Below are 18,287 nucleotides of genomic sequence, written 5' to 3' on the forward strand. Positions count from 1 at the left end.
AATAATTTTCAGTGCATGTCCGTATTCTTTGTAGATTTTTTTTCATCCAGAAGCCAACACTGCGGAATTTCTGGTCGCAAATGGCTACCAAATTTGGCATCAACATAATCAAGTGTGCTAGCGGAAACGCGATCATGGAGCTCTAGGAATGTTCCAGAAGAAAGAGCAGCTAGGGACTTGTTTTTTTACGATTAAAGCGTCCGTACTGCTCTCATTCTTATGATACATTCTGTTCTTCAATAAACAAAAATATTTATTACATTCACACGGAAACTACACGATGTTCACTGTACTTACAATCCATAGTTTCTCGAGCCGAAGAGACTCTTCGTTTTCCTGATGGGTTTGCGTCCGCCATCTTTTTGTAACGGCTGGTACGCGGAAATATTTTGGAAATTTCTAATAAAGTAACTTACGAAATATTTAATTACTTAATAATTTACATATTTCTCAACATATTACACGAAAAAAAAAATCACTAGCCATGGCTTATTATTATATAATTAAGTGTATTTAATTTAATGAGATATTATTTGTGATAATCTCCTAATTTATTTTGTTGTGTTCCTTTTGGATGCAATGAAATTACACAAAAAATACTTTTAGTATATTAAAAATCTGCAAATATTTGATTCCAATATCGTTTTATTAAATTTTATGGTATTTGATAATTTTTTCTGTCATTTTAAATTTAATATTCGTATTAAAGACGACTACATCACAATCATATTTTGACCGGAAGTTTACATTTGTTGGCGGGATTTCAAAATTTTGACTGACAACTAAAACGTGTTGAAACACAGCAGACCTTTTTATCAAACTGTGTTATATTCGTCTGAGTTTTATATCAAAGTCACCGTTAATGCAATTTAGCTATGATGAATAACAATCCGACGTTAAGTTACTAAATTAATCAAAATGTAAGAAATCTAGATATCAAATCATGTTGGAACTACTGAAGTAGGCGATCGAGCGAGGTACTGTAAGTTAGGCCTAACTGTTACAGTAAAAAATGAAAGTTCTCTTCGATTTCGTTTACAACATTAGTCTACAGAGTATATATATGAAGCCATCAGATGTTGTGGTCTTATGGATAGAATAATGCCAGCTGTAACAATGTTTGGAATCTCCGATATTTTATGATTTGTAATAGATAATTAACATATTACTAATTAATGAATACGTTCCAAGATTGTAATGCTTGATATCATGACTAGTAAATATACTTATTTTTTATTTGAATTTTGTTTGGCAGTTTATGCGGCTTCTAAATGAACCTAGAGTAAAACCAAATGATGGAGGAACCCGCAACAAAAGAACTTCCACCAGAAGCAGAAGATTTATCATCAATGCCTAGTCCAGTTAAATCTGTGGCCAGGAGTCTGCCATTTGAAAAACACTTCCTGGAAGAGTTTGATGATGACAGTATGCCAAGTCCAATTTCTTCGTCTAAGGTCCATACTCCATCATCGAAAATGCTGGGCCCTCCGGCATTTATGTCTAGGTACATGCCTAAAATGCCAAAAATATTAATTAAATTACAATTTTCAAGCCTATAAAGCATCCAGGCCTACACACAAGGATGGTTAAAAATCAATGGGAGCCATATTGGACCAAATTGGCTTAACATTTTACAAAATTATTATACAGAGTAAGCTGTTAACCAATTTATAAAAAATCGAGAAACCCCGACAAATTTTTCATGGTTCCAGTGTGTATTTAAGTCAATGATTGAATTGAGGCCTTAAAAAGAGGAGTGGTGCTTAGAGGGACAGGGATGCTAATTGGGTCAAGTTTGGTATATATAGGTCTTTCTAAAAGAAACCTGTCGAATCTAGTGTCAATTTTTTGTCAAAATGGAATATTTTATTTAAAGATGCTCCACCGCGGACAAATGAAATTTTTTTCACTATCAAAAACAGGAGCAGACTCATTAATATTTTTCTTCAGTTGCAAAAATTACTTACTTAACACCATTACCACCATTGAAAAGTTTGAGCTTCTAATTTTACTCCAAGACTAAACCACTAAGAATAATTGCATCCCAAAAAACTTCTGTGGCACTAAACACTAATTTATGTTCGATTGATGAGTATTGTTTATACTCTGTTGACGGTGGAGCTTTTTTAAAAATGATGCCTTCCCAAATAAGTGAGCAAAAACTATATTAAATTGTATTAATAGCATTTATGACACACAAATGTTTTATTTTTACAGCTATTGAAAACAAATACTAGCAAATCTTTATTTCTATTGTAGTCCCAGTCCAGCGCATAAAATGCCGGGAAGTGGCACCAGGAACGAGCTCTATCTGAAGTCGGTGATGTCGTCGCCATATCAGCACAAGAGCTATACACCACTGTCTGCCACTCCTGTGGGACTCAGCCCAATGTTCCAGACCCCTATAAGGAGCAGTGCCATTAACAGCCCCAGTCACACAAAAACTCCACTAACGGGCAAACCTCCTCCAGGGTTTAGGCATTGCACTCCTAAAGGGGAGATAATCGCGAACCCATTTGACAATGGAGCCTATGACGAGCTTGGGGGGCCAATATTCATGAGTCCGGGAGTTTTTAGTGTGCAATCAACTCCAGATGGAGAGGGCAAGGTATACAAGAATAAATTAAGATTAAGATTAAATGCCTTTATATTAATAATATAATACTAATGGTGTTTTTTTTTCATGATTCAATAAAATGACTACCATAATTTAGAAATGTAATAATTCAAGAGTACAGGGATATTGAGATCCTGAAATGTTGTGGGTATTTACTATTTACCGTCAATTTGTCCCACTTTCCGGTGATGTGAATTGTATGACGTTATAAATACACATGATAATCACTGGAAGGTGGGACTAATCAATGGTTAATAGTACCAGGGTTTTTTGCCAGCTATTTTGGGAAAAGGGACCCTGAGCAAAAATTGGGAAAAATATTATCGGTGTTTTTAAAAAATTGGGAAATTATCATCATCATTTTAATTTAAGTCTGACTCAAAGTAATATAAAAATGATGAATTTATCATTTTAATTATTTTTGATGCTGTATTTTATATTGCATGTCTTAAAGATATTCCACCGCTGACAAACAGTATTTTTTCTCTATCAAAAAAAAAAAAAAAAAAAAAGAGCAGATGAACTAGTATTTTTTGTACAGTTACAAAAGTTGCTTTCTGTACACCATTACCGCCATTAAAAAGTTTGAGCTTCTTCTTTTATTTTAAGATAAAAATATGAAAATATTTTTTTTTAATTGCATTCCAAAAAATATCATTGACCACTATGTCATATCGAATGAAGTACTGATAGTGCATGCACCAAAAGCAAAATAAATTATTTTCTATATTATTTTTTTGTGATAATTAGACATATCAATACACGATAAAACACAAATTATAGTTCAAATGATGAGTATTTTTTTATGCTCTGTCAGCGATGTCCAGAGCGTTCAAAATAAAACACTTGGAACGTATAAATGTAACTGATCAATGCAGATATTATGGCAAAATGCAAGTACATGCGGCCTATGTAAATTGTCAAAGACATTTGAAAACGAAATATACTACATGTATACACAAACCACAATATATGGATTCAAACAAAATTTTATTTACAACTGATACTTAACAAACTGAATAGCAGACGAAACCTCCGGCTCATTCCTACTGTCACTTACCACACTGAAAGTGGGCCACGTGCCAAAAATACCAACTGACAGGACCCAAGATATTGTGCCTGATGTGTTTGATTAATTGGTGATTGCCATTTATAATCCTATTGTTATGTCTGGTTTATGTTTTGCGTCCGTACCCCAGTTAGTTTACCTGCGCTCTCGGCCAGCCGACTCACCTGTCATGCCGCCATTTTTCGGGTGCGTTTGATTGCAAAGTCCAAAAAGTTGTGGGACTTCGCCACTGAAATCGGGACGTTTCCGCGAACGTAAACTATTAAGAAATGATGTTTCCCATGTGAAACGGGCTCGTACAGGACATTAGATATTAATAACCGATACCGGAGGTATATTGAGACATCATTTGCGGTTTTAACTTAATGCTATGATTGGGAAAAATAGTGACTGAATTTGGGAAAATACAGTGCTATTTTTCAATTGGGAATGGGTCCGTTTACCGGACCCTATATATATAAAGGCCTGGCAAAAACCCTGAGTACTTTACCCACATCCCCCCCCCCCTGTATTATTGATTAATCTTTGTTACTTGTAATTTTACTGGAATTGTACGTGATTGTTAGTTTGCGATATTCTATTTTATTTCTTTTTTAATTTAAGATAATACCGTAAACATCCCATGTTAACCACCACCTCCACTTCACTCCTTATGAGACCTGTTTCTTGGTATTTCGAACAACCAATTTTAAGTTTTCAACACAATTTGACCTAGAACATATATACATACTCGGTGTACTAACCTTTCGACCGGGTACTAAATGATCCATATGTGTCCGATTGGAGCACTGCCTCAGAAAATCACTTGGGTACAGTTTTCTATATTTATGTAGAGGTTTCTATCATTTTATGCCTATTCGTGCATTTATATATCATTTTTGTCCGAAACAAACATAACAATCAATCATTCTTAATATCCACCATACAGTTCCCAAGACATCAAGTTCCCAATTTGTAGACTCAAGACTTGTCGTATACCTGTTGATTTTCCTTCAAAAAGACCTTCATATTTATATGTGGAAAAATAATGTCTCGCTGTGCTTTTGTTATTTCACACGGTTTAATTTCATTGCCTAGTAGGTAAACAATACAAACAAGTATGATAAAATGCATACCAACATTTTGATAGAGGTTTGTATAATCATTACTTTGCTCCATTATGTTAGCAGTGACAGGCACCAATTGTAGCTCTAAAGATGACACCATTATCAGTCTAAAAATCATTTGAGCTACAATATTGCAGCTCTATTTGACCTAGTGTTGTAAGACCACTTGGCATCTACAAAACCATTTTCCTTTGTCTTTCGGGTGGTCTTCATGGACAGGTTTGACTGTATAGGAGATAACAGTCTATTTTCAAGTTTTCGATAAAAATTATTGTGAAATTCTTATCCAGTGTATTTTGTATGTTACCAGAAAATGTTCAGTTGGGCCATTGAACATATAGCCGAGTTGAACCCAGCAGACATTGAGGAGAATCCTAAACAGCAAGCAGCTCATTCAATGTAAGTCTGTCTGTCAGTAAATGTGGACCTTTTGTACAAGTAAATGGGACTTATTCATGTACCACCTGATACCTGATAACGTTTGTGTGGGACTATTGTTTCTTTTGGTGATGGAATGATGTCAAAAGATGATATCCCGCACTAACGTCATTTTAGCAGGAAGATTACAAAGAGTTGCATTCCATCACCACTGGAGATACTAGTCCCGCAAGAACGTTACCAGGCAGTCTGTGACGCTAATTTTTTTCGCTGCTAGTCAATTGGACTTGTAAACCACAAAAGTTTACTAGTCCGACTATTTAAAGAGACAATTCACTCAGGCAAATTCTTTTACATAACCAATAAGCAAATATATAGCATAAATGAATTGTTCTACATTTCTTATGAAACATATAACGTAAAACATTGACAAATTCCACGACATTGTTGAGTATTTTAATTAATATCGTTGAAATATCAAATCGTTGATCAATACGATAAACAGGTACAATATTAACTCTGTACCCATACCCGAGCCAAAGTCACGCACGTTAAACAAATGAACTACATAACCACTGAGAAGGTGATAAAATGATTTTTAGGCAAGACAATTCACCTAATAAGGTAAACACACTACTGTCAGAGCGATTTGAGCAGTTCTAGCCAAAAGTTGCATTACTTTACGAGCAAGGGACAGGGTTCGGCATACAAGAAGTTCGACCACAGTGTGTAATGGCGGACAGCGAGCAAGTTTGAATATTTCACACACGTGTCACCACCATAGGCGTTTCAGGCATATCACAGTAAAACTGACTGATCTAATTTTCCATTAGAACTTTTTTATCTGATATATATACAAATTTTAATTTCTCTTAGACTGAATTGTCCCTTTAATCACTAGTCCAATTTAAATATACAGCCGTTTTGCTTCATACTTCAAATTTAGTCATGATCAGTTTGCAATTTTTTACCCAAATTGCAGTATGGATGCTTTCGTGAATACAAATTCTCACAAAATGCTGATCCGAACTGAAATAATTGCATAAAGAATGCACTCAACATGTGTTGAAAAATGCAATTGACCACTGCTCTTGTAAATGTAGCATTTAACGATATTAATTGAATGGGGAGCCACTAGTCCAATCGGACTAGTTCATTACAATTGGCACTAGTCCGGCTGTAAAATGACTAGTCATGGGCATCGGACTAGTGTTTAAAGTCGCAGACTGATCGGGTATCACGTGGTACGTGAATTAGTCCCATGGTGTGTATGCCAAAGTGTTGTAACCATAAAGCATATTATTATTGTTGTTTTGGTTGAAAAAAAAAGCCCCATTCTCTAGAGATGTTTTTCATGCAAAAGGAACATCTTTTGAAAACCTGTTTTGAATGTATAAATGTTACATGTGCTCCAGACCTGATAAAGAGACAGAGGCGAGAGTTCAGCAAGCGATAGAGAAATATTTCTCCAATAACCTGGTCGCCCCCTCACCCTGGTCAGATCCAAAGGCACCTGTGGTAAAGACAACCCCAAACTCAGGTAAAAGTGAGGTCACAGGTCACCTGCAATTCTTTTTCTGAATAGTTAGTTATTTCAGCTTAAAAGTGAAATGCTGTATTTGGTTCTAAACCTATTGACCCCTGAAATTTCATAATGGACTAGTCTAGTCTTTGATTTAGGTGGTTCTTAATGCGTCTTAAGGGGTGAATGAGTTTAGTACAATTTACTGTTCATTGCTTGCACTGGGATGGGATAGAGCCCTATGAAGGCAATTCTCGATTTTTTTTGATTTTGTGAAATACATTTCAGATAACCCGGACTGACACTGGCCTATTATATATATATAACAAACAGAGAAAAGTTTTTATTTATCTAATTAGCTATGAAAAAGTATCCCAGCCTTTTCTGCCCTGAATAAGTTTATAAGAAAGAGAATAAATGCTTATTGTAAGAATGATTGCATCATGCTGTAAATCAACTTTTCGCAGTGACTTAATTTAGCATTTTCATACCAAATGGTTTTTTCCACTGCAATTGGATTTCATGATTTAGAGTCTTAATATTTCTACAGTAACTACCGGCATGCTTGGAACATTTTCACAGCGATTGCTTTTCTCAACTTGTAAAATACGTAAAAGTAAATAAGTTGATTACTGTGATAATTTTCCTTAATTCATAAATACACTTGTTTGTCATAGTATAAAATTTTGATTAATGTACATCTATTGTGAAATGTGCAAAAAATTTTCAAGAAATATTGAGCAAAACATTCTTTTTCATGATCGTTTGTTCTGCTCAGCTGTAATAAATGGCTTTTCTACATTTTGTTAGATGAACGCTTACCCAAGTCTTGTTTGGAGCCAGATCTCCAAGGATCCATACAAAAGCAGCTCCCACAGAAATCTATAAGGACACAGGAGGGTAAGTTCAGCTCCTACAGAAATCTATAAGGATGCTGGAGGGTAAGTTCAGCTCCCACAGAAATCTATAAGGATGCAGGAGGTTAAGTTCAGCTCCCACAGAAATCTACAAGGACACAGGAGGGTAAGTTCAGCTCCCACAGAAATCTATAAAGACACAGGAGGGTAAGTCTAGTTCCCACAGAAATCTATAAAGACACAGGAGGGTAAGTCTAGTTCCCACAAAAATCTATAAGGACACAGGAGGGTAAGTTCAGCTCCCACAGAAATCTATAAGGACACTGAAGGGTAAGTCTAGTTCCCACAGAAATCTTTAAGGACACAGGAGGGTAAGTCTAGTTCCCACAGAAATCTATAAGGACACAGGAGGGTAAGTTCAGCTCCCACAGAAATCTATAAGGACACAGGAGGGTAAGTCTAGTTCCCACAGAAATCTGTAAGAACACAGGAGGGTAAGTCTAGTTCCCACAGAAATCTGTAAGGACACAGGAGGGTAAGTCTAGTTCCCACAGAAATCTGTAAGGACACAGGAGGGTAAGTCTAGTTCCCACAGAAATCTTTAAGGACACAGGAGGGTAAGTCTAGTTCCCACAGAAATCTGTAAGAACACAGGAGGGTAAGTCTAGTTCCCACAGAAATCTGTAAGAACACAGGAGGGTAAGTCTAGTTCCCACAGAAATCTGTAAGAACACAGGAGGGTAAGTCTAGTTCCCACAGAAATCTGTAAGAACACAGGAGGGTAAGTCTAGTTCCTACAGAAATCTGTAAGGAACACAGGAGGGTAAGTCTCAGTTCCCACAGAAATCTATAAGGACGCTGAAGGGTAAGTCTAGTTCCCACAGAAATCTATAAGGACACAGGAGGGTAAGTCTAGTTCCCACAGAAATCTGTAAAGGACACAGGAGAGGGTAAGTCTAGTTCCCACAGAAATCTGTAAGGACACAGGAGGGTAAGTCTAGTTCCCTACAGAAATCTGTAAGGACACAGGAGGGTAAGTCTCCCACAGAAATCTATAAGGACCTAAGGGTAATTCAGTTCCCTACAGAAATCTGTAAGGACACAGGAGGGTAAGTCTAGATCCCATGGAAATTGATATGGACATATAAGAGGGCAAGTTTGAAGTTTTACAAGGTAACTTTTACTGCACATGGGGATACATCCACAAAGTAATCAATAGTTATTCCAGACAAATTATAAATCTAGACTCGAAGGTTATCATATGAAAGTCTAAAATAATCCGAATTGCTTGGAGTGATGGAATATGTTTCAAAAAGTTATGATATTTTGGTGCTGAGCTTGGATGATCCATAATCATTTGTAGTATAAATCAGATATCATTTTCTGTTTACAGTGGGATGCCAAACCACGCTGACACTTCCTATAGATTTTGATATCAACAAAGTTCTGGGTAAGTCTATCGATAAATGTTTTAACATTTTGGAGATCCGCTATAGTAGGTAAATATAGTGGAACAGTAACAGTTTGATCAAGTTACAAAGACTGGCAGGACCAATCAAACTGTCCAATAGATTTACTTTGATCTTACTGAAGACTACTTCTAATGTACACTTAAGCTTTGATGCCACTTTTTTTTTTTTTCAAAAATGCAAAATGTGTGAATCTTGATAAAATTAAATGAAAATATGTTTGATATTACAATGGATTATTTTTCCAAATCAATATGCAATGTTGATGTCTCTATTGTGAGGTAAAAAAAAATCTTCAAAGAGGTATGAAGAAAAAGAATTGGCCAATCAGAAAGTAGATTTTGTATGAAAACAAATAAAAATTGATTATAATGTTTTGTTTTCGTACCCTGATATAGATTTGTTTTCAAAAAGTATTTCCTCTTTTGATTTTTTTTTTTTTTTTTTTTGCCCTACTCCATCATGAAAAATGAAATAGTTCAATGAGGTAATACTATTACTATGTTAAAATATCTGTCCTGTTGCAAGGTAGCCTAGGGGAATATCTGACTCTAGATTTGTTAAGCCACTGTAACCTTTATAAAGCTTAAATTTGCTTGATTTGTGCTGATTCAGGCCAGTATATGACGTATGAGCTCAGCGAGGAAAACAACCAGGAGATGTTAAGTACTTCTTCTCTGAGACGCAAACTGTTCTTCCAGGCAGATACGAGCAGCATAGCACCCAGTCCTGTCAAGTAAGTGAAAATATCTTGTATGTTTGGTAGGGTTAGTTTTTAATCTGGCCAACAAACATTTGTCGAAAGGCTATAACAAGTACAGAAACCCAGACATCTGAAAAGAATGCAAGATTCAAAGGGCCATTTGATTTTTTATCCACGCTTTCTCCGAAACGGAGGATATTGATTAGGGTGTGTCCATCTGTCTACCTGTCCGTGTGTCTCATCTGTCTGTAAAACTTGGTTTTCTAGCAATAACTGCCACAAATCTTCAGCAATATTTTTGTAACTTAGTCACATATAGTTAAATGTGCCAAGGGCTTGGATGAGTTTGCTCAGCACTTTCATTGAACCCTATTTGGTGGAGTTATGGCCCTTTGATTAACAAAAGCGGGGGATATTAATTCCAAGAATTCGCTTGTTTCAACACATTTTGATGTATATCTTTGAAATGTAGAATGTTGTTGTTATGTGATAAAAAGTATCTTAAATGAGTGTCCATTTTATATGAGATGTTATAAATTTGTCTTCAAGTTTAAATTTTTACTCACCAAGACTAGTAAAAATAAAAGTAAAAATAAGAATTTGTTTCATAACATCTCTTGAGATCCTATGTATATTATGAGGTTTATGATATTCATCAATGCCCGGGGAAAAAAAAGACTCGTTTCATAATCTTATCGAATGAACCCTAACTTGAGAAACTTTTTAGCATGTAACTATGTATACATACATCAACATTCATTTCCAAGTATTGTTGAAAAATAAATTCAAATGTCAATATTTGTTATGAAAAATCCAAATGAGCCTATTGCTTGTCAATTACTCCCATAACATGAGAGTCGACTGGTCAGCCGTTTTTTTATCGGACGTTATTTTGCTGACTGTCGACTCTCATTTCCGAAGGCCTATTTCTTTGATGCAGCTTCCGACGTCAGATGAAGGCGGAATGAAAAGTGCAATAATATCAATATTTCTTGCTCTAACAGTGATAACATTGATGTGTACTTACAGTTTAGGTATTAATTATCCCATTTATCTAGGAAAACCATAACTTGAGGCCTCATAAAATAGTTTTTTAGCGGATTAGATATGACGAATCCCTTCTGTAACATTTCGACCTAGTTTTAAATATGGCGGCTGGTTACTACAAAAAAACGGAACGTGAATTCAAGAGGGGAGCATGCAAGTAAAAGTAAAGGCAGTTCAAGCGTTTTGGGGACTTTGAAATTCGTTTTTTCTATTTACCGGCCGGATCGCTTTCATCATGAAGTTTTGTCTGGGTCATGAAAAATAACGTTAGGAGACGTAAATATTTGTTTTAGATGGATTTTACTGCTAATTTTGTCAAAATAATTGTTGATTTATGAAAAAGAGGTTGGTATTTGACATTGATGACGATTTATATATGATTTAAACGTTTTATATTGTCACAATCCAAACTTTGAAAATGCTACCCTCAGCATCGGGTAAATGGCCTATCGGAAGTTAGAGGTTAGACACGACGTAATGTTCCAAAAGTGTCTCGTCGTGCTATACCTCTAACATTGTTGGAGTACTTGTCAATATGACCTTGAATCCTGATATTACCCAGGGATACGTCCTTGTGTGTCATAATAGATTTCCTACCTGGAACTGGGAATGAAAAATTAATAATGTAAAACTAATACATGAACCAAGTCACTTGATATCCGACAGATTATGTGATAATTAATGTATCAAATGCCGTTTTTGTTTCCAGACCAGGACCACTGGAGGGTGACCATAGTTTGGTGGACATCTGTGCTTCGCCTCGAGTGTTACCAGTCAAGCATGCTAAGTTACCAGAAACATGGGACCAGGCCACACCTCTAAAGACTCCTTCTCGGGTAAATAACCTCAATTTGGTGATAATTGGAATTGTGTGGTCCCTGATATGATCTAATTAATTACTCTTCTGGAACAAACAAAATTGAATAGCTAACAATCAGATGATGGTACAATAATAAAGGACTAATTTCTGCTCTACGATACGCTCTAATAGAAGATCTAAAAACTCCTCGTTCGAGGTCACCTTAGCATGACCCCTATGGTTAGCCAATTAACATGTCACCTTCAAAATCTTCTGTGTGGTTGATTTATTCATAAGTATAAACGGCTAACAGTACGTCCTGAGATGTTCCAATTTTAGACCAGAAGTCATGCTGAGGTGACCTTTAATGGGGTGTTATTAGGTTTTGTATTGGAGTGCAGTGGAGTGGAATTACAAGTCAGTATTGGTCTCTGATACATTTTTTAGAACTCTAATAAATGATTTTTACTATAAACAAGAAGAGTTTCTTTGCTCTATACTTGTCGACCTTTATTATCGTACCATCATCTGATTGTTAGCTATTCAATTTGGTTTGTTCCAGATCAGTGGTTCTATCATAACGTACCAATTCTTGTAAGAGTTAATTCTCGCAACATACTGAATTATGAAGGGATCTTTCTCAAATTTCCTAGGAAGACTTATGATCCCTGCTTGTGCATACTGTAATCAAACTTATTTTGTAAATTACGGAAAGCAGATATACATTCTTCATATTGAGTTTTGATAAAGTTTGTTATAATTCTAAAGTGAATTCATAAAAACATGTGACTTCGCATGTTATCAAATACTTCAAAGAAAAGGTAAAGAAGAGAGTAGCAGAGAAAAGATCCTTCTTTTATTTGACTGATATGGATATATCAATGATGAGTGCCAGGTATCATATGGAAGCATGGGGATTTAGATTTTAAAAAACATTTCCAAAGAAAATTTTTTTACAATGTCATGTCATTAATGGTTGTTGATTTAAACATATTTTATTTGCCTTTTTTGGTATTTGACAAAAAGGATTGGGCACAAGTTCTTTCGACTTATGGATAAGCCCTCTCCAAACATTCATACAGAATATACATATTAAAGGCTAGTTGCTGCTAAGTACTGAAATATATATAAAGACAGTTTGTTTAAATAAACTTAAATAACAAACTGTGGTTGTTGACGGTTGTGTCTCGATGTACTCTTATTCGTTACTTCAAGAGATTTACCTGGTTTTCATGCATAAATATTTATTTCTAACGAAGAAAAAATGAAATTTAGATGAGGCGTCTTAATAAAAAAATTGGTTGTTGAATGGGACTTACAGAGTTGTGAATCATCAAACTTTAATATCCTTAATTATTGTTGTTCATTATTTCAGAACCAGTTTTCATCTAGTCCTATAAAAAACTTTGATGGTCTTCCTCTGCCGAAACACTCTCATTCTCCTCCTTTAGAGGACTTCTCCGACACAGAGTTATCTCCCATCGTCCGAGGCCACCAAAGCCGCATCAGTGAGTAATTTTACAGCTTTTGCACTGATTTTGACATACTGAGATTTGTGGTACATGTATCTCTAGGTCAAGTAAGGTGTCTACCACTAGCCCTCAATAATAGTTCTAAATTTCAGACATTTACAAGCTGGTTATGACTTTTCCACTAATTTTTAAACTTTATAAACCTCAAGGTTTCTTAATGACTTAACATATATATCTGTATACAAAAAGTTAATGTCTTCAATCACATATATGTATACTGTATATTATTTTACATACTTTAAATGTTTTGTTTGTCCAAGCTAAAGTTTACATTTATTATTTGAACTGACTAGATAAGAATCCCAGATATACAACAGGGGTAGCAATAAGGATTGATTTTAGCTGGACCAAAGGGCTTGCCCAAAAGAAAATATACTGGCCCTGATATTTGGGACCTGGAGCAAGGCGCAGGCGGGCCCACTCAGAAAATTTTTGAAATCATCGAAACCCTCTGGTTCATTTGAGAGTATTTTTAACCTAAAAATTCAGCATTTGAAATTGATATTTTTTGTTATTTTTTTAAACTTACAACATTGTTACAACATTTGCCAATAGTAAGAGTTTAATTATGATTTTTAAGGACCCTTTTGGTTGAAGTATCAACAAGCCCGACAGACCAGCCCATCAAATTACCAATTGGCCTTTCATTAAATTTAATAGCTCTGGGCCGACGGGCTTGCGTTTATTTCTTCCCCTGTACTATGGTTCTACCTATAATTTATTTTTGAGACTGTCATGATCAAAACCATTCACAATTTGTACTTATTTTCTTTTTCAGCTAAATCAAGATCCTCAGGATTCTTTGTTCCTCACGAGGGAAGTTTTGTGGAAGATGATATATTCTCAGCTGGAGAAAGAAAAGCTTTATTCACGCAAGATTGTCCATTGAGTCCGGAAATTTCCCCGATCAAAAGTCAGATAAATTGGGACATTTCTCCAGACGAAGGTCGACATCCATCTCGAACTTCGTTTATAGAAAGTCCTGGAATTTCTCCAATCCGATCTGATTCTCCGTACAATGAGGACAACGCTGATGGCTCATTTCTACAGGATCACAAAGGTTAGTCATCATAATCGTCGTCGTTGTCATCATCGTTCCATATATGCACTTTTTAAAAGATATGTTGTCAGTATCTCAAACTGTTATCTAGTGGTTGATTGGGTAAAATATTCTTTTCCAAATTGGTGGAGACCAATAACATGCACCCTTCCTACAATTGTGTAGTATAATCATTTTGTCTCGCCTAAAGTGATAGTAAAGAAAAGTGAAACTTAAGTACTGCTTTTCATGTCCAATGTTTTTGGTGGGCGGGTTGATTTAGAGAAATATGTGATCATTTTGAATTGTGTTGGAACATGTTCAGGATAGTACTCTTTGCATAAAATGTAGTCAAGAAAATTGATTGGTTTACAACTTCATTGACAGAAACTTCAGATCACACCATCTGCATCTCAGATTTATGTTTTTATTTAACAGGTTTCACATCAGACGAAGAGGAGGATGTTGTCACACCCGTGGCAAGCAAGGAGTGTTCTGTGAAGAAAAAGAGTGTATCAAACCGTAAGATCTCGCATCTTAGCCGCCACAAACATCGGACAAGTCTGTTCCGTGAGGATCTAGACATCACACCCATGGACTATGATACCGTTCCGCCGATAAAGAATCTTCGATTCGCTGATGATATTAAAACGTCCAGTTTGCTTGTAACAACAAAGGACTTCTCTATGGCTGAGATGGATTTCAGCCAGGACAATAATGCTGGATATTCAGCCAATCAGGACACTGGATATCAGACGGCAAGTCTGCAATCGACCAATCACGATACAGGATTACATACCAATCTGACCTCTCAGTTTAATTCTCTTCACACTACGAATCAGGACGGGGAATGCCCCAGTGACAACACGTCTTGTCCCAGTGTTTCGGAAGATCTGTATAAACACGATATTCTACAAGTCGGTAATTCTGGGGAGGATAGTGCATTTATGTCTCATGATAATATCACATGTGCGGACAGTAGCCACAAAGAGGTGGTCCAACAGTTACTAGATCTCACAAACTTAGACTCGGACCCACAGGAGGAAGAGATTTTAGAGAGAGCCAGACAGGCTCTGTCCATGGCCAATAAACTCTTACCAAGCCAACATCACACTGACACCATAGGAGCTAGAATTCCACAAAAAGGACTGCAGATACTTCACCAACTGGAGCCACTGGTGACATCAAATGATGAACCAGATCTCACAAATTCGTCAACCAATTGCTATACAGTATCTGCCAGTAAGTATTTTTGCGATTAACTGTTTAAACCGATTAAATGCCACGCAAGGACCCATCTAAAATGGGAAATGTTGTTCAACAATTTTCGAAGATGGAAAAGGAAACAACTCCAGTGTTTTTCCTGCCTATATATTTGGGGCCGAAATAAGGCCCCATTCCCAATTGTATTTCTTGTTATTTTTTCCCAAATCTATGTCTTAATTTCCCAAATCAGTGAGTTGACGCCTATTTTGTGTGACGAAACACAAAAATTCCGGAAATCCCAAATTCTGAACGCCGTATTTTAGTATACAATTTTTACACTTGATTCTTAGAGAAGGATAATTGTTTATTTCTACCTTTTCCAAAATTTCCATAAACACTGTTAAAATTTTTCATTTCATACTTTTATCGCACAAAATTTCCCAATTTTCACCAGATGGCAATTTCCCAAAATGCCCAGGAAAAACACTGGACTCAACCATCACTTAAAGATGCTCCACCGCCAACGGAATATAAATGATATTCATCAATTGAATAATAATTGGTGTTTAATCGTGTGTATATATGCCTAATTAACACAAAAAATAACATAAAATAATTTATTTCGCCTTTGGTGCATGCGCAATCATTACTTCATTCCATATAGGATATATATATAGTGCAACGGAATTTTTTCGGGATGCAATTAATTATTTTTCATATTTTTAACTAGAAGTAAAATTAGAAACTCAAACTTTTCAATGGTGGTAATTGAGTAAAGTTTGGTAACTTTTGTAACTGAAGAAAAATACTAAATCGTCCGCTCCTATTTTTGATGGTGAAAAAATACCATTTGTCAGCGGTGGAGCATCTTTACCAATTATTTGGCGAAATAATCCTCAGTCCCAGAACATTGTTTATTTACCCCTTTGTACAAAAGCCGCAGTTGCTGCTTTTCTAATAAATATAAAATTGTGTACCATTGCATATGAACTAACATGTCAATCATCTGTTACAAGTTGAAAAGCCTCATGCATGGAACGAATAAGGTGTCTCTGACATTCAAACACCAGCCCTTTATATTAAACCTTGAGGTGGAACCAAATGAGAACTTCTTATGTATACATCTGGATAAGGTTTAAGTAGCATTTTATGACGTAATCTAATTGTTAAAGTGAACAGTCGGGCAAGGATGGCTAAAGTCGGTAAAAATGGTGTGAATGTATCCAGTATAATTTCTTATGAAATAGAAAAATAAAATCTCTCGCCAAAATCTGTCTGCGTACGAAGAAATTAATTTAAAGCATAGGAATCCTAAAACGTCCTCCCGGCTGACTATGTCAGTGGTTACATTTACACGCAGCCTCGCTTTCAACTTTCCTTTACTTTAATGGTCAGAACTGGGAAACGTAAGCAGAACTTGGCTGTCGTATTAATATGTGAGAACTTTTGGAAGGCCAATGAACGCATTTAGACTGGTTTTCTTTGCCTGACTATTCACTTTAATTTGGAGTCATGAAAAACTTCAGAAGTATTTCAGAAATTTTAATAATTGTGACAATGTTATTGCTACGGTTTTGTTTTCAATTTGTAGGTGAAAAAGCTCTTGCAATCTTACGCCGTGCTGGTGAGGATCTGGCCAAAATCGGGACATTTTTGGAACAAAGACCGTAGAACTGAAACAGATCTAATACAAGTTGTTGTGTCAGGAATCTCTGGGCGTCTCTGAAACGTGTGATGTATAAAAGAAAGAAAAAAACACTTAATTACTGGAGGATAAACCTTATTGTATGTCTATTTGTTGGAAGTGCAATGGTATGAAAACTTTAATCTAAATTTAACTCTAAAACAAGCTCGAGATCAAGAAAATCACTACTGTATACATTTTTGGAATTTGTAGACAAAAATGAATTTTATTGTTAATGTGAGTTTTTAAAGTATTTTTATTATGCATTTCCACTCATGAATGTCATAATGATATAATGCCATACAATTACAGTAGTGATGTTACTCTGTGAAGCTTGTGATACTTTACAGCACATTAGCAATTTGTTGTATGTCCATGCATATGTACATCTTTCAGTGGTGCCATTACTTTGTGTGATAGTGATATACATTCTGTGGAAAACTAATTAATCAGTAAAATTGATTGTCTAGAAATAACTTCCAGTGATGTTCGTTAAAATTTAAAATTATTAAATAATGACTTCAGACTCCGTCCTTGGTCATTATTTATTCTACCACGGCAGTATCACACCATATGGACCTCAGTAAATGTCCGCTATTGATAAAGATCTATTCTTTCATTTATTGCATGTATGGCTGAGTGGGTAAACAGAGTGAGATTGAGTGCACTGAGGAGGGGTACAGATAAGTGAGATTGAGTGCACTGAGGAGGGGTACAGATAAGTGAGATTGAGTGCACTGAGGAGGGGTACAGATAAGTGAGATTGAGTGCACTGAGGAGGGGTACAGATAAGTGAGATTGAGTGCACTGAGGAGGGGTACAGATAAGTGAGATTGAGTGCAATGAGGAGGGGTACAGATAAGTGAGATTGAGTGCAATGAGGAGGGGTACAGATAAGTGAGATTGAGTGCAATGAGGAGGGGTACAGAGAAAGTGAGATTGAGTGCAATTAGTAGGAACAGATAAGTGAGATTGAGTGCAATGAGGAGGGGTAGCAGATAAGTGAGATTGAGTGCAATGAGGAGGGGTACAGATAAGTGAGATTGAGTGCAATGAGGAGGGTCCAGAAAGTGAGATTGAGTGGTGGATAAACCATTGGGTGCGGAGGTGAGGAAATGGTGTTTGCTGCTGGTGTTTGCTGTGTGATAGACTTCTGGATGTAAGTGCATAAATGTTTCATGACGAAATGTGTGATTTAAAAATTGTAATGTATTTTGTGAGTGTTTTTATTCCAAATATATTGTGCTTGCTGTCTATTT

At 35.9% G+C, this 18,287-nt stretch overlaps 1 protein-coding gene across 2 annotated transcripts; it reads left to right on the top strand.

The window, feature by feature from the left end:
- Nucleotides 1-747: 747 nt before the first annotated feature.
- On the top strand, nucleotides 748-17,649 carry LOC138330186 (protein aurora borealis-like). Of its 2 annotated transcripts, none has more exons than XM_069277631.1 (13): nucleotides 748-982; nucleotides 1,256-1,504; nucleotides 2,260-2,608; nucleotides 5,103-5,191; nucleotides 6,586-6,710; nucleotides 7,503-7,592; nucleotides 8,943-8,999; nucleotides 9,634-9,754; nucleotides 11,478-11,604; nucleotides 12,943-13,075; nucleotides 13,878-14,159; nucleotides 14,577-15,380; nucleotides 16,936-17,649. In XM_069277631.1, exons 2-13 carry the CDS (start codon nucleotides 1,293-1,295, stop codon nucleotides 17,013-17,015), a joined length of 2,469 nt encoding a protein of 822 aa, XP_069133732.1. In that variant the 5' UTR covers nucleotides 748-982; nucleotides 1,256-1,292; the 3' UTR covers nucleotides 17,016-17,649. The 2 variants fall into 2 exon arrangements, with proteins under 2 accessions (XP_069133732.1, XP_069133731.1); XM_069277630.1 differs by having other exon boundaries at nucleotides 748-977.
- The last annotated feature ends 638 nt before the right edge of the window (nucleotides 17,650-18,287 follow it).

The sequence above is a fragment of the Argopecten irradians genome, chromosome 8, assembly GCF_041381155.1.
Source record: "Argopecten irradians isolate NY chromosome 8, Ai_NY, whole genome shotgun sequence".
NCBI classification, from domain to species: domain Eukaryota; kingdom Metazoa; phylum Mollusca; class Bivalvia; order Pectinida; family Pectinidae; genus Argopecten; species Argopecten irradians.